Raw genomic sequence first — 17,083 nt, forward strand, 5'->3', positions numbered from 1 at the left:
GAAATATTCTGGGGTAAATCTTTTTTTTTTTTTTGGTCCCTACATTGCAGATATTATGCAACATTAAGCCTTGTTGTGTTGTTATTTTTTGAGTCCATTTCTTAGCCGTCTCTGTTTTAATGACTTTAATGAGCCGTATTTTTTCTGTAAAGCGAGTGTGGTGCCGGCTCTCTTCCTCTTACTGGCTCATGTTTGTTAACAGCTCCTTGCCTCTTGCTTTTTGAGCTGCAGACATTATAAATCTTTGCAGGAATTAGATGACTTATTAATCCCAGGAATCAGTCTATGAATTATGAATTCTAAACAGTATAAAAGCACCCGAGCAGAGAACGCTCTGCATGAGTCTTCCCTCCATGCTGTATTAAAGAGACCTGATTCATCACACTGAGTCCGTAATTCTTCAGAGAATTAGCAACTCTCAACTCTCAGCAAGGAGAATTTCCCTTACACACACCACCAAGGCAGGAGAACAGTGTGCAAAACCATGTTTGAGCTCTCCTGGAGGTGTGCATGAAGTTGCGAAATGGTGAGTGCATCTTTACCTCTCAGCCAATGAGGATGGGTGGAGGTTAAAGATTACACCTGCAGTGATGCCATCCAACCAAAGTGAAGATTAGTGGTCAGGAAGCCGCTAAGGTTTTGTCAAGCCCCAGTGTCTTCAAACCAGTGTTCAGACAGATTGACTGCTTCTCTTATCAATGTCAGCGCTGATTTCTTCCTCGCTGCTAAGCTCAAACGCGTGGCTCAAACACAAGACTTGGAAATTATGTGGCACAAGTTTGCTCCAGTGGTTTCGGTAAGTTCATTCTCTTTATATTAAGTGGTCAAATGGGAACCTGGTGTCACTCATTTATTAAGATGTCTGCGTTCCATTAAAGTCTGTAATCGTTTCACTGCAAATATAGAAAACACAGGCTTTTAAATGAGCTGACAAAGACATTTTTGACATAATAAAGTCAGTCATTAAAGACATTGGCCACCCTGTCTCTAATGGTTACCCTAGAGGGGCCTCTTATAGTAAATGATTTCTCTTTGTGTGAACCTCTTTCAAATCTAAGGCTTAGAGATGTTTTCAATAGACCAAAAATATGTATTGTGTATTTAATATATATTTATAGAAATATAATACATGTCTTAAAACGAATAAAGAATAATGAAAGATGTTTGTTTTTTTCATGTGTTTTTTCATATTATGTTTCATTTAAGGGTTCAGTCTTCTGGTATTTTTCTCATGTAGTAGTTGTAGTCAGTGGTGAAATTCAAGGTAGTTGTACTTTACTTGAGTATTTCCATTTTATGTGACTTTACACCTCTACTCCACTACATCTCAGAAGCAAATATTTTACTTTTTACTACTTCAGTTACTTTTCAAATCACATATTTTCATGCTCTTCCTGTCCAGTGAAAAACACAAATGTGGTGACTTTGAATGTTTTTGACCAAAGGAATGATTATATGTGGACTATAGGGTCTACACTGAATATAAATTCAGCTGAACACATATTTTTATTACTGAACACACTGGAAGGTTTGGGGAGTGATACCTTTCTTACAAAAAAGAAAGAAAAAACAATGAGCTCACATAATCAAAAACAAATTCCTGATATTCTATTTGATAAAAAAATATTAAGAATAATTTTAAAAAAGTGTCCTTTTTGGCCCGAATGCATTCAAGCACTAACAATGACTATTATGTCTGTCAATAATATGAGCTCAGTGTTTTTCCACTGTTTGGTTTGAGGGTCGTATCAGTGCACTGAAACAATGGCTCCTCAAAACTGGTTTTTGTGCAGCCCACGCTTTGATTTTTCTTGGCCATTAAGACTTCGACTGAGCCTGATTTTGTTGGCATGGTGTGTGTGTTTATCCAAGGTTCACAGTTTAAACAGCCTCTTGTATTTTGTGATATGTACTTAGAGCATTTTCCTCAAAATGTGCAGTAATTATCATTATCATGCTGAAATCATTCTGTATTTAACCCCTGTGCTGTCCCAGGTCCCTCAATGTCGACAGTCCTCCTCGCATCCCCACCCTGACCAGCAGCTACGTCCACGGCGCCTCCTCCATCTCTCTGCTCCCCATGACTGTAGGCCAGTGCCTGGACTCCACAGTCAAGCGCTGGCCTGACCGTGAAGCTGTGGCCTTCCTGGAGGACGGCGTCCGGAAAACCTTTGCGCAGTTTCAGCAGGATGTGAGTCTCAGATCTTGTTGCCTTCAGGAACCTTCATGCATGCATCAATCCAGTCCAGAACAGTTTGTGTTTGACCAATGAGTCTCCTATTTCAACAACAGTTTCAGGAAGCTCATTGGTGAGATCAGCTTGTCAAATCACTGCTAAATCTAACTTTTTTTGTACCTTTTCTTTCACTAAACTATTAGTCTGGTTTGTCACTGACATTAATTGCTTCTCCTCTTATGGAGAAATCATCACCACGCTTCCCTCAATCAAAATGATAAAATTGTATGCAGCCGGGAAAAAATCTAGAGAGCTATGCTGCAAAATGCCAGAATTTGTTCTGCTGGTGGTGAAGAATTATCTAACATTTTTTTGACATTCACTGGTGCAGGTCAATAAAGTGGCGGCAGGTCTGCTTGCTTTGGGCCTGAAGAGGGGCGACCGACTGGGAGTATGGGGACCCAACACTTACGAGTGGATCCTTTTCCAGTTTGCCTCAGCCAAGGCTGGAATTATACTGGTCAGTTTGGGAGCTGTCCATACCAGATTACATCTAGAGAGGAGCCTCATGGGAGCCTCAGCCCCTAATCTGTGGTAGTGAAGTGTCAGTGAGCAGGACATTGGACCCTTTCAGGAAGCTTTTCTATTGTAGTGTTACACTCTGTTTACCAGGGAATTTCTCTATCTTCTCTACCTTCTATCTCTATTTATTTCTATGTTCAGCATGATATAATATAGTAAAAGCCATGTAGAACAGAATATATTTTTTCAAAATGTGTGGTGAGACACTATAAATACTCTTAATTTGAAACTGTTCTTATCCCTGCAGGTGTCACTAAATTCGGCCTATCAGGCCAAGGAAGTGGACTTTACTCTGAAGAAGGTTCTGTTACCAGACATTAGCCTACTCACATAGCCACACACTTAAAAATGTTTTGTTAAAAACAACCCAATATAGGTTATTTTTTTAACCCAACACTGGTTAAATATTGGACAGAACACGTGCTGGGTTATTTTGACCCAACAAGTTGGGTTGGTTTCCTTAAACCAACAGTTGGGTTGTTTATATAACCCAACCATAGGCTCAATTGCAGGAATTACATCTACAGGAGAAACTGGGTGTCCTGGCCTAACCGTCCTGGCCTAACCGGAGAATATCGCCTATTCTGGGAATCAAGGTGGTGATGGTTGGAAGATCAAGGTAGCCAAAGCTCTCTTCGTCAATTGCCTCCTCTGGAACACAGAAAAAAAATCATTAAAATCGATCCCCCACCACGGTCAACTGGATTCATAATATATTTGCCCTTCACTCGGGTTTACAACTTACATACAACTTTAAAACAAAATAATCGAGCTACTTCGAAACTGCTACGTAGCGACCCAGCTAACATGCTAACTTTAATGAAATGGAGTTTGTGCATGCTAATAACATTAGCTAACAGCTTGCTGACTTAATAGATAGTAACGTTGCTCATTGGTGCGTCATTAACTCACATCTAAACCTCATATTCTCTAAAGCCCTGGCCGCAAAGGCTTCCATGTATTAAAACCATATACGTTTACGTTGGCCCACTGTGGGTGTGCATAACTGTTAACATACGTTACCCACAACAAGCTATCGCTAACGTCAACCCAACAACCCAACAACCCAACAGCTAATAACTCAACTCCCAACAACAATAACCCAGCAAATTGGGTTCTTAGATTGCCCAACTTAATGAAAACAACCCAATTAAACTACCCAACAGTCTCAACTCAGCTGTTGGGTTGAAAAAATAACCCAACATTTTTAAGTGTGCACACAGTTACTATACCACTGAAGTGAAGTAAAACATTTTGTTTCCACAGTAAAAGTAATTCTTACTCACAACTCTGCAGGTCCAGTGTAAAGCTGTGGTCTGCCCTGCCCGCTTTAAAACACAACATTTCTGTGAGATGCTGAGGGAGATCTGTCCAGAGATCAACACGACCGCAGCTGGCATGATCAAAAGCTCCAGGTCTGACAGAGCTAATGCCAAATGTCAGATTTAATGCATGTTCGTCCTCTGTAGTCATCATGGGAGTGAGACTGAAAACACTTCACAGATGACGGCATCTTTAATAAATGGTTTTGTTGATGTAATGTAAAGATCCTGTCTTGCCTCTCAAAGGTTGCCGGACTTGCGTATGGTGATCGTGACAGACAGCAGACAGCCAGGGATGCTCCACGTAGAGGATGTGATGCAGGCTGGGGAGAGTCGGCACCACAAAGAGCTGATGGATCTGCAGAGCAAGCTGTCCTTCGATGAACCCATCAACATTCAGTTCACATCAGTAACCATCTACACCGGCACACATGTATCACTTGGACTGACATTATGAAGTCACATAGATCTAACAATGATTCAGATCATGTTGCTTGTTTTGTTTGTTCCAGGGGACTACAGGGAACCCAAAGGGGGCCACTCTCTCCCACCACAACATTGTAAATAACGCCTACTTTACGGGTCTCCGATTGGGTTACGGATGGCAAGTAAGTCCATATTTGTCTTCTTGTTTTAAAGGAAACACAAGCAATGAGAATGTAAGCAATCATGTTATCCATTTTCCCATCAGCCTCAGGTGCGAGCGTGCGTGCCTGTGCCCATGCACCACTGCTTTGGCTCTGTGATGGGAGGGATGAATATGGCTTTGCATGGTATCACGCTGATCTTCCCTTCCCCCGGCTACAACAGCCGAGCCAACCTACAAGCCATCCAGAGTGAGAGGTATGGCCACCTGCTCATCATCAAAACGACTTTAAAATATAGAACTTTGTGCACTTTCACTGATTAGCATTCACGTTGTTTTTCCACTCGAGGTGTAACTTCGTCTACGGCACTCCCACGATGTTCGCAGACATGCTTAGCCAACAAGAGTTACACCAGTATGATTTGTCGTCAGTTGAAGCTGGTGAGAGATTTGAAGGGTAAAAGCTGATCAATGTGTAATGGATTCGGTGTGATGTTTGACAAGCATATGAAGGTTCACCGTCTATGTGCTGCTGTGTCTCAGGTTTAACAGGAGGTGCTATGTGCCCTCCTGAGATCCTGAGAAAACTGAAAACAGAGATGAACATGAAAGACATAATAGTGAGTGGTTACATCTCCTACACCCTTTCAAATAACGCCACATAAAAAGAGTATAGCTTTGTCCAGCATGTACATTATGCCTGAACAGGTCGCTTATGGAACCACCGAGAACAGCCCGCTTACATTCATGGGATTCCCGCAAGACAAGGACGACCTGCAGCTAAATACCGTTGGATGTATCTTGGGTCACACTGAGGTAGATTTTGTACAAACCTTTATCTACACATCACCACACCAGCAGTGACTTATGCCTCTGAGTCTTTACTACAGGCTAAAGTGGTGGACCCCGCTACTGGAGAGATCGTCCCTGTGGGGACCCAAGGAGAGATGATGATCAGAGGCAACTGTGTGATGCTTGGATACTGGGATGATCCTGAGAAAACCAGTGAGGTTATCTCTGAAGCCCGATGGTACAAGACTGGGTATGTGCAGAGCTTGCTGAGTGCTTGTCTAAGGGAGCATGTTTCAGGGATTGATGCTCAGGTGGGATTTTCCTTTTCACAGTGACATAGCCACTCTGAACAGTCTGGGATACTGCAGCATTGTAGGACGCTCAAAGGACATGATCATCCGAGGAGGGGAGAACATCTACCCTGCTGAGACTGAGCAATTCCTCTGCACCCATCCCAAAGTGCAGGAGGCGCAGGTGAGGCTCAGATCCACTGGGGGGCAGCAAAGATTCACCTTGAAGCCATACTTTTTGTCTCTCAGCAAGAGGACAATTGCGCCTTTTAGTGAAAACAAAATGCATTTCATGAGAACTGTTCTGCTTCTCTGTTTGTTTCCCAGGTGGTCGGAGTGAAAGATGAGAGGCTGGGCGAGCAGGTGTGTGCCTGCATCAGGTTGAAGGAGGGCCACACCTCCAGCGCGGAGGAGATAAAAGCATTCTGCAAGGGCCAGGTGAGAGGAGGCGATCAATAAAGCTCAACATGCCCAAATCAGAGTGCAGCTGTACAGTTTGCGGACTGGTATTTGTTTTTCTTTCTCTAGATCTCTTACTTCAAGATCCCACACTATGTGTTCTTTGTAGACAGCTACCCTCTGACAGCCTCTGGAAAGGTAAAATGCTAACACACCTGAGCTATAAAAATGACTTATGGCTGATACACATAATGAGACTGAGTCGGCCACTGCTTTCTGTTTTTCTAGGTCAAGAAGAACGTTTTAAAGGAGAAAATTGAGAAGCAGTACCTCTTTACTGAGAGCTGAGCTGGGATGATGCAACTGATCAGCTGCTGAGTTTTCATCACTCTGAATTCACTCTGTTTAATGCTGTATATACAGTATATGTCATATAAAAGCACAATGAGTTTAAATCATCTTTAAGCTTTAAGTTTCCTGATTGACCTTGGAAAACGATCAAGTTGTGTCATCTTCGCTTACAGAATATGACCCAAACAACACAACATATTTGTAATTTCAATCTTTATTTACTTAAACAATTTTGACAAACAATCTGTTATCATAATACAACGACTTTAACCAGTCATTGTCCAAACATGCCATACAGAATCTGAAATAAATAGGACCTTAATGCCAAATGTCAGTATGTACAAATGTGGTAGGCAGAAATTACCATCCTTACAAGCTATATACACGGACTGTAGGACACACTTTAGTAACAGGCTCATAAGAAAGCTCAAAATGACATCTCATATTATCAAATAACAATGAATACCAAAGGCATCAACTTAGGATGGTGACAAAAAGGTCTGTGGAAGGGAGAAATGTGAGGGCAAAATGGATTCAGACAAAATTCAGGGACGTAAAATGAATGCATTGCCAACCTGCTAAAAATCCAAGAATCCAGTCAAATTAACACAACGTTCACACGACAACAGACAACATCAGCAAATGTGCTGCATGACACAAAGGCCACAACGGACCATGAATTCATGTACACCAGCAAAAAAGGAAACAGTCTGAAAAAGGTTCCTAGAGTTTTGTTTTGCTTCAAGCATCCTTTTATGTGATTTTCATAAAGCCAAATTCTACTCCTATGACGAATCCACCGTCACAATGAGGTAAATGAGCCTGTCACAGGGTTGAAAAAAAAAAGAAAAAAAAAAAAAAGGCAAAACTATTCCCTCAAAATGTCAGTGGAGCAAAACCTGTGAGGAGCAGTGTCAGTTTAAGTGCAGGTTTGAGTCAGCGGACAGAACCAGCTGGTCTTTCCACGCTGTAACATGGAGACTGCTTCCAAATGAATTACAGCAAGTAGACAGCAACAATGACTGCACTTTGGCTACATGGCTTTGAACGATCAACATTCACTTCAGTCGTGACCGCGGGGTCCTACTACACCTCTCCAACCCCACATTACATACGCACACATGCAAGAAAATTGCAAATAAGAAACATTGCATTTTAAAGCATACTGTGAGATAAATAAGCTCGTATGAACACATCCCTTTTTAAATATAATACATTCTAAATTGAAAATAGTTTAACTGTGCAATTTAAGTGAAAATACAGGAGGAAAAGAAACAAGCTGTGGTCCGTTCAGAGACCTTTTGTCAGGGGTAGTAGCTTTCCAGCTGAAGAGTGGAACTGAGAATATAATGGCGCCACTTCAGAGTTGACATCTAGAGAGCAACGCATTTGCAGTGACATTCATACAAGCGCAGCACTGTACAGCTTTAGGCACATGCAAGTGTGTGGTAGGACCGTATGCACATGTGGCTGTGCACCTACTCACAGATGCATTTCGAGCTGCAAACATCCTCCTCCACAGATCACGTTCAAAAATGCACAATCCCAAACAGGCAAAACACACATCACACTTCCTTTCAAACACACTCTCCTTCTCTCTCACACACACACACACGCACACACACACACATAGCACACAATGTAATGGTCTTTCAAGTGTCCTCACTGTTTTTGTGTTGGGTGGATAGCAGTAGAGGTTTACGTGGCATGGGGACGCCTCACACACTCAGCGGCAGCATGCCTGGCGGAGACACGGCTCTGGACGCTGCCATGGAGGTGATGGAGCTGGGGTCCAATCCATTAACAGTCCTGCAGTTTCCACATGGACGTGCACGATATTAGTGAACACAGACCAAACGAAATAACAGAGAGACAAGGAACAGTGAGACGATTTGCTGGAAGACTCACGTTTTGTCAAAGTAAGTCGTATGTAGAGAGTGAGAGAACTTGGTGGCGTTGCTGTTGATGAGAGTGCCGTTGTCTTTGGAGTAATTTTTTCTTGCTGCCTGATCTTTGGCAAAGTTCCTGCAGGCGGCAAGTTTGGACTCCAAAGCCTAGTCACAAAACAAGGAAATGCAATCTGTGTTAGCTCCGTCAGAAACATCTTTCTGTCTGTCCTGAGGCTGAGGACACTGTTCCTCAGCGTTCTGCAGCCCCTTCAGAATCTGGAAACCCTGTTTGAGTTTACCTGAATACAGAGATCCAACCCTCCATGCAAAAAAGTGTAACTGTGTGTTAAATTAAAGGGAATAACACCTACCCCAACTTTCCTCAGGAGATCGCCGACAATATTAAGAGCTGAGATTCTAGCAGAGGGAGTGAGGGACGAGTTGCCACAGCCGTTGGTCATTGCTGCACGAGCATACAAGCCAATATTAGTATATAAATCAGTGAATATCCTGTTTCACGTGTACAATAAAGAGTGAGATGAATTAAACCTGACCTTTTGGACTGATGAAGGGGTGCTCTATGTTCTTTCCTACAGGTGTAGCTGGGAGGGATAAAGAGGCCTGCACTGCAGAATCCATCTTGTCGATGTCTAAGGTGGGTGAGCTGGGTGCCGACATCCTGTCTGTTGTCCGCTCCCGTACTGCCAGCTCCTGTCTCAGGTCTGCAGAAGACGCAGTCAAACTCATGAAATACTCCTCCGCTAACCCTTACATAGGTGACATATTGCCTACAAGAGGGCAGAATGAATTCTTCTGTGCCTTGTCTTTACCTCGTGCTTCATCTTTCAGCCGCTGCACAGATACTAGAAGAGACTCCTTCTCATCCAGCTCACTTTCCAGGAAGGCGTTTCTCTCAATGGCCTGGTTTAAACGGCCCTCAAAGTCCTCGAGAGACACTATTGTTGCCCTGCACGTAGAGGTTGAGAGGCACAAAACATTTTAGTTTAAACAATTATGGTAGGTCCAAACATGACACCATCTAAATAGAGTTAGAATTCATGACCTCCTGAACTTACAACTTACTGGGTAGCAAGCTTACTTACGTTAGCTTGCTACACACAGCTAAGAACAACCTCCAGGTGGCAGCTGGAAACGAGAAGTCTGCTTTCACCTAGACCCATTATTTAAAAAAATACTGCACGTCCTACTCGACAATGGCGAGCTAAAGAGAGACAGCAACAATAACTTAGGGAGGTCGAAGGAGAGCATCTAAATAATCCTGACATGGCATCTTATTTTCTTATCTTCCCCATCCTCCTGATAACCTACCGACAAGCACTGTATTTCATGTGCGTACTGAGACATATATTAACCCTAATGCACTGTGTCACTCTGACCTTTTGGCTCTCTCCAGGTCATCGTTGGCCTGCTCGAGCTCTCGGACGTATTTGTGGAGCTGCTCCTTGATGCTGCGTGTCTGGCCCAGGTCATCCTCCAGCATAGAGATCTGTTTATAACTCTGGGCATACTGCTGCTCCAGCTTCTCCTGATAGAGTGAATCACAGTTTAGGAGTGAGTGTGTGTGTGTGTAGAGAGAAAAGGATGTCAAACAGAGCTGTTGTTCCACGACAGAAAAAATCCACTCTCGTTTCCTTTCTGTGAGACATGCAGTGTGAAAGTACCATTTTATATAGCATACAATAATCATTAACAACAGCACCCCCACTAAAACCCGGTGAATCATGAGACAGTTAATAAAGGAGCTCTTCCACATTATTTCACTTTCAAAGAGCCTCTTTGTTCGCTGGGGAGGCCCCGTGGCTCATTTGCCCTGTGGCACTTTACAGTACAGTTATTGGCGGGGCTGCACGCCTCTATCGTGGCCCCTGAGGCACAAAGACAGGAAAGCATGATTCGTGATCTCTCTGGGTCATTGACACCATTCGTTTTTAGCATTAGCAGCCCGCGAGCATGCTCACATGCTGGACCATGTGAAAAAAAAAAAAAAATCACAATACTTTACTGGATGCACACAGTAATCTGCTCAACTGTGGACATAATCACCTGCCTGCCATTCATGACTGCAGTGATTAAGAACAAGATTGTCCTCACAGTCTTCTATTTTCTTCCTCTTCACCCTGACATCCACTTAAGGAGCACTGGAGGATTACCTAACAACTGTTCACCTTGTTAACACCTAACATACAAATCAGACACTGAACCTTGCACTTTGGATCCAACAGAGATCAGATCACATCTTTAGTAACTGCACATTAGTTTGTTGGTGTCCTAATCCACAGACCATAAAAGCAAGCTGAATCCCCAAATAAGGCCAAGTTACCTTGAGGTTGGCCATTTCGTTCTTCAGTCTCTCGTTCTCACTTTGGAGGTCACGAAGGCGGTGTTCGGCCTGGCCAAGCTGTGCCTCCAACTCCGCCTCCAGCTCCCGGCTCCCTTCCTGGAACTCCTGCAGTTCTTCCTGGGCTTCATGGCAACTGGATGGTACACACACAGACACAGTGGGGAGAAACATAAACAATCATTGTCAATTACCAGCCACCCTGTCCACTGTCCACCATTCAATTCTGCAGAGCTCTGGAACACTGACTGGCTTTTGTCCTGTAAGACGAGCAGGACTGTTCTGGTAGCTTCATCTCCAATGGCCAGAAATAAACCTGCATGAAAAGTCAGTGAGATATCTGCCGATTTTCAACCTTCAATCCTACCTCTGCCAAACAGGAAACAGCTCAGCACTGTCGAGTTAAGCGCTCTAAATATACAGCTCTGAAGAGACAGCTGAACTGTGGCAGTAAGTGTTCAAGAGTAGCTCAGAAAAACAAGGCTGCTGTCATGCACCCTCAGCTGTGAGAGAGGTTAAAGGTCAGAGGTGCAGAGAAAAAGAGAGGGGACAGAAACAGGACGAGGACATGGGCTAAGAAACAGGATGTGTGCGCACACTGGTCAGGGTCGACCCCATGCAGAGGATCTGAAAACACACATAATAACTCATAATGTAGTAGTAAACATTTCAAGGTGGAGTAGGACAAAAAGAAATGGATGTAATCTGAAAGCGACTCATTCATAATCTAAATGAAGTTTTTTTTGCCAGTCAAGGGTGTGCACACACACGATGACACCGTGGCTAACACTGCTCTGAGATCAGCTGACTCGTGCTGGGATAATGGCCTCACAGTGGCTCTGCAGAGCGCCGGATTCCATGAATCAGTTGTTATGCCGGGGTCGTTCCACACATACCAACACCACAGCGGCTGCTTCATCAGCACACTGGGCCCTAAAACTTCCCCATTTAACTGCCAGGCTTGTGCCCTCTTACACGTTTCATGGTTTAAAATTCACGATAAATGTTTGAATACAGGCAATACAAGTGCCTTTGACAGTATTATATCCTGATAATCTTAAACTGCTTGGTGTTCAAGCAGTCACAACAAACTGGAAAAAGTTTAAAAATATCACCTCAGGGGAGATAACCTTTCAATAGGTAACTAATAAAGACTGACTGCTGTGACTGTAAGAGTGATCCTGAGAAATCGTACGCACAACACATGTGTGAGAAAAGCCACGGTGAACTGTATACTTAGTGTTATTTCTTCCATGGGTTGAAGTTTTTTCCCTTATGTACCCATGGCAGGAATTTCTTAGAAAACCACCAGGAGTTTAACCCCGTCTGTGCAGGTTTACACTTTTTACACTCCCTATGAGAGCACAATGGGCCCCAACTCCACATAGAGCCTGTCCCAGCACAGGCTGTGGTCTCTGTTTAAGCAGTCAAAGATGGAGTCATTTCCTCCTGAGCAAACCACAGCTGTTTGTGGGCACTGATTTCAAAAAGCGTGTCTAGCCATTGGCCTTATATGGCTTAACACAGGGTTTCTGTGCTGAGACTTTAAAAGTTTTTGAAACATTTGGTTGAAGATAATGAGGAAATTATTTCAGAACCGCAAAGCTCGCAGGATATCAGGATCTGCCTGTGATGTAAGAGCGAGCTGCTGTTCGAAGCTGTGAGTGTTTATTTCATATGGGGAATTGCTGCCGTCTGATGTTTGGTTAATCATTTTTCCAAGACAGACATGACACATTGTTATATAACCCAGTGCGCAAGAAAGAGCTTAGTCGGCAAACAGTAATAGTCTCCATGTACAAAAAGCTGAGGACACAGCTGTCCTGTAGTTTTATGCATACAGTATGTTATGACTGATCAGAACAAGATGTTAAATATGGCTAAAGAGGTTATTACCAACAGGTCACTGGTAACTCGTCGTGTGAGGGGTAAATGCCTACCTTTTCTTATATTTGAGGGCTTGGGACTTCCAGTAATCAACTTCCTCATCCTTTGACGAAAATTTGGGAATCATCTCTTTGTCCATGTCAGGGCGCCCTGAGGATTAAAGAGACATATTTAGGAACCTCGCAGCCAACCAGGCGACTCAAACATGGCACAGCACTTTCACTGTTTGCTCTGGCGTGTAGAATCAGACACAGCGCATTTTTCTTCTTATCTCAGAGCCGAACGACCGGGCACATCCAGATTCAAAGTTTCCCCTCATTCCTCAGTGGACGAGATAACAGAACAGGACTCTTTTTATTTGAACGTGACAAAGAAAGTCAGATCAGCCCGGCTGTGTCACCCTGCTCTGAGGTCACGTCATCCTTAGTTATTCATGAATCACTGGCTAAAGCACCCAGTCTTATAGAAGCTGGGTTTTGATCAACTGAGTACCAGCATGGCCAACAAGCCTTTCTATGACTGAGTAGCCTGCAAAAGTGTGCCTCCTCCTCATTACATTTCTAACCTTACAGCTCAACATATGTGATGCCAACACAGCTAAATCATGAACAGCCATCCACGGCAGTTAGACGTGGGTAATGTGGGTGGAGTGTTAAAAGTCTTTCCTCTTTACTAGACCGTTGTTCCTCTTTTCTGGTGAGCTAATAAACTCTGTCTCACTCTGTGATCCATGTGGACCAAACAAGGCAGGTTTCAGGAACCTATTAAACACATCTGGAAAGAGCTGCTGGGTGTGTGTTCTGTGTGTGTGGTGGGGAATACAGCTGTAGCTCCGGGACTTTTCATAATGCCAGCAGAGATTATATCAGACAGCCAGTGGAGGTAGCACAGGAAACAACAACCTGAGCTGGACTGAAGGTCAAGCAAGCAACGCTCAACAGTTTCAGCCAGTGGTTACATAAACAAGAAAGCAGTGGTATAAGTTACTGGAGCTATTATCATTATGATTTGACCAGACTAGCTTGGCTTGGGTTCAGGCAAAGAAGAGGATGTGTCATTTCCCTGCCAAGATGAAGGTGGTCTAGACTCAGAGGCCAGAGCGTCTGCTCTTCTCTATGAACATTCCTCTGAGATGGCGTCATCAACAATTTCCTCGCTACAGGGCCCTCACGTGTCAGTACACTACTTTGGAAATCACTGAGGAAACTGGAGACCAAAATACTGTAAGGGCGGAGTAAGGGAAATGTTTCCAAGCTGCTACTGACATAACATGTTAGTTGCATCATCTGACCAGGGAGGGCCTTCAAGTCTGTCCAGGGAATAGGCCAAAATATCATTTTTAGCATATTTTCAGGTAATCAAGCAATAGCATTTGCTATGATGCTTAATGGCCTGAATGGGATCTGGTGCTTTCTATTGATCCCTGAGGGTCACCAAAGGCATGAGCAACAGGAAATTGTTTTCATGGTGATTCAGATCAGTGGGTCTTATCGGGATAATCACCCCCTCAAAAAAGACATGGCTATTTATCAGTCCATTGACCAATGACAGGATACTTAAATCAAACGGGGCCACAGAGATACACCCCTAAGAATATCCCTGATACCAGAGATCAGGTCAAGTGCTGAGAGCCTGCAAGCACAAATGACAGTTCCTGTTTTCTCATTTCAGCATCCTTTGGAGCTTTGTCAGAGCTTTGACCCCTGGACCCTCTATTTGTCTGTTGTAACAATACTGGGACAAGCAGGGCCAAAGGTGGTGATGGGACACCACACTTACTGTGGAGCCATCTGGAAGCTACAAACAGGGGAAGATAGAGAAGAGAGTTTCCTTTCTCACATTCTTCTCTCTACATCCTCTTTTGTTGGAGATGACGAGGTGCTTACTAAGAGTTCACGAGCCGGCACTGATGTGGTCATATTTTTACAGCAGGGCCCATGAGAGGGCTGTTTTACAAATGCTTTTCCAAATGCCTCTTCGTAGTCTCATTGGATTGCCCTAATGTGATTAATAATCAGACCTTCAGCTCTACAGGGTGTGGTGGTAGCATCCCCCTGAAATGAGCCCATATGTTGGGCAGTTGTGTTTTGAATTAGCTGCAAGAAGGCAGGAAAATGCTAGAGGTTCAAAATCATCGTGCTGTTTGTCAATGTGATGACTAAAAACTAACTAAATTAGGCTTTACTATAAAAATGACATTTGATATGAGTCACAAATAACTGTCATTTACAGCCAATATGCACATTTTTACAAAAATTATAAACTGAAGCATTAAAAAGGACAAACTGACATTCATGAGAGGTATTTTTTCCGAACTCAGGCAGGCTGTCGTTTAGCTAGGTAGCTCATAAACGCTGCTGTCAGTGTGTGGATATCTGATACTGCGTGGTTTGACAGACAGTACCGACGGGAAGGTTAATCCCACACACTAATGTTACGTCTAATGCTAAAAGGAAAACAGAAAATACTACGTACCAAAAGTGAAAATGAATGTTATATGAGGCCAAAGATCGCAGCGCAAACCTCTCGATAACGTTATTTAAAGCGAGCTCGAGCTGTCATCACACAGACGCCGCGGTTGAACACGACAGCTCAGCACACGAGCGAGTCAACCACAAAACACATCAAAACGGAATATTTCCACAGATAAATTCGGTACCTGCTCATGTCAAACCGGTAGTCCACACTCTTCTGTTACAGCAGGTCGTCTTCCAGCCGGTGTAACATCCAACACACGCACCTCTCCCCCGCCCTGGCCTCGGATGATACTGACGCTACAGAGCTGTGTTTAGGAAATTGCCAACGCGTCTCCCGGAACAGACGTAAATCCTGACATGGGCGTACGTGATGACGCCTCATGTTACGTCAGAACTGGGCAGGGCTGCTATAGAAATGGATGTAGTAGAGTCAGCCGCACCTCTTTTTTTTTTTTCCTTTTTTGGACTGTGGATTAGTAGCCACACAGTTTTCGCTGCAGTGACCACGAGGTGGCATATGATTTCCAGAGAGACAAGCAACATCAACACCAAATACCATAATATCCCTGAATAGATGACTAATTGTTTCCATTGGCGTATAGTCCATTAATTAGACAAACGTAACTCTTAATTGTTCTCTACCATTGCCTTTTCTGTCTCACAGCCCAATTATTGCTGTTTTTTCTTTTTTTAATTATACTACTGGAATTCAAGATCTACTTAAAGCCCTTTTTATATACAGTCTATACAAGTCTGGACACTGACAACAGAATATAATAGAATTTTAAGTTTTTCTCACAGTACACACACTTTACCAAAACCCAGTCAATAACCTTATATTTATAGGTATATACATTATTGATTTGATGAATTTACTATTCATGATTTTTCATATTAAAATCTGTTACTTTGCGGTAATTAAAAAAAAACGAGGCAACATTTTCCAGCTGTACGTTTAATAAACTTCTTGGTATTTCTGGATCAGACAAAGAAAATTAGTTCAACAAAATTTATTAAAGTGATCATATGAATTCCATCAGACTTGATCAAACTGAATAAAATTTAAGACAATTCTGTGTGTGATCAATGTGTGTCAATTTTTAACATTTTTACATTTTGTTGGGGTCCATTGCATCAATTCTTCAGTGAATAATTAATTTGCATTAGCAAAATTCATATTTTAACAGTTGGTCTGCACCAATCCAGCTGAGCTGTATATGCACACTCCAGAAGCATCTTCCAAAACCTTTGTTTACCTGAAAGATAGAAATTTGTTGGTCACTTGGACATACAGGAGGTGTACAAGAGCACTTCTATTGCTAGTACCTGTCACAATGTGCACTGTGTTACGGAGTCATCCTAATTCACTATTGAACTCTACTACCACCTACTGGATTTTAAGATGTATGAAATTTATTCCACCAAGTCCAAATGCCCTATGTCACGTTGTTAACCAAAGTGAAAAATAATTTGTGTATCTGCCCTGTGATTCAGATCCGCTCCGAGTTTTAATGGGTTGTCCCTCGGCCCGTGCTACACCCTTCTACCAACTTTAAACTGGTCAGTAGTTTTCCTGTAATCCCGCTGACAAAAACAAACCAAACCCAAAATATAAATAAATAACTGGGAAAAAAAACACAAACAAATAAAGCAAAACAAATAAAAACATAATTAATTTAAAGGGAGAATTAAATTACTTGAGCAAATCGGTGACACTTTTTTTTAAAAATTTTATTGCACTGCTTTGTAATCTGCAGCTTTGATAATTATCACCAAGTTGGCAGATGTGGTCGTTTTGCTGATATGTAAAGAATGTCAGTGAATGATAGCGCATGTGAACAGCATGAAATGTGAACCAGCTTGGCCACTTGAAGCTCCACTGAGGGACTCATCAAGTCACCGCAGCCACAGGTGGCAGGCCCTGTTTTACAAGTTGCAGCTCTCGCCTCCACCCACAGCCAAAGTCAGTAAAG

The 17,083-nt window shown here is 42.9% G+C and overlaps 2 protein-coding genes across 2 annotated transcripts; one reads left to right on the forward strand and one right to left on the reverse strand.

Moving 5' to 3' along the window:
* Window positions 1-698: 698 nt before the first annotated feature.
* Window positions 699-6,495, forward strand: LOC143333850 (medium-chain acyl-CoA ligase ACSF2, mitochondrial-like). Its single transcript, XM_076752215.1, has 16 exons — window positions 699-796; window positions 1,996-2,191; window positions 2,568-2,696; window positions 3,006-3,059; window positions 4,055-4,173; window positions 4,327-4,489; window positions 4,593-4,688; window positions 4,772-4,923; window positions 5,016-5,107; window positions 5,210-5,286; window positions 5,375-5,482; window positions 5,557-5,708; window positions 5,791-5,932; window positions 6,076-6,186; window positions 6,277-6,345; window positions 6,436-6,495. The coding sequence occupies exons 1-16, from the start codon at window positions 699-701 to the stop codon at window positions 6,493-6,495; spliced, it is 1,818 nt and encodes a 605-aa protein (XP_076608330.1).
* Window positions 6,496-6,694: 199 nt separating this feature from the next.
* On the reverse strand, window positions 6,695-15,433 carry ndel1b (nudE neurodevelopment protein 1-like 1b). Its single transcript, XM_076753479.1, has 9 exons — window positions 15,293-15,433; window positions 12,687-12,783; window positions 10,729-10,882; window positions 9,785-9,933; window positions 9,218-9,354; window positions 8,942-9,109; window positions 8,759-8,850; window positions 8,407-8,552; window positions 6,695-8,307 (listed from the first exon to the last, which is right to left on the reverse strand). The coding sequence occupies exons 2-9, from the start codon at window positions 12,770-12,772 to the stop codon at window positions 8,217-8,219; spliced, it is 1,023 nt and encodes a 340-aa protein (XP_076609594.1). The 5' UTR covers window positions 12,773-12,783; window positions 15,293-15,433; the 3' UTR covers window positions 6,695-8,216.
* Window positions 15,434-17,083: the final 1,650 nt, after the last annotated feature.

This window comes from Chaetodon auriga, chromosome 16 (genome assembly GCF_051107435.1).
Source record: "Chaetodon auriga isolate fChaAug3 chromosome 16, fChaAug3.hap1, whole genome shotgun sequence".
Lineage (NCBI taxonomy): Eukaryota > Metazoa > Chordata > Actinopteri > Chaetodontiformes > Chaetodontidae > Chaetodon > Chaetodon auriga.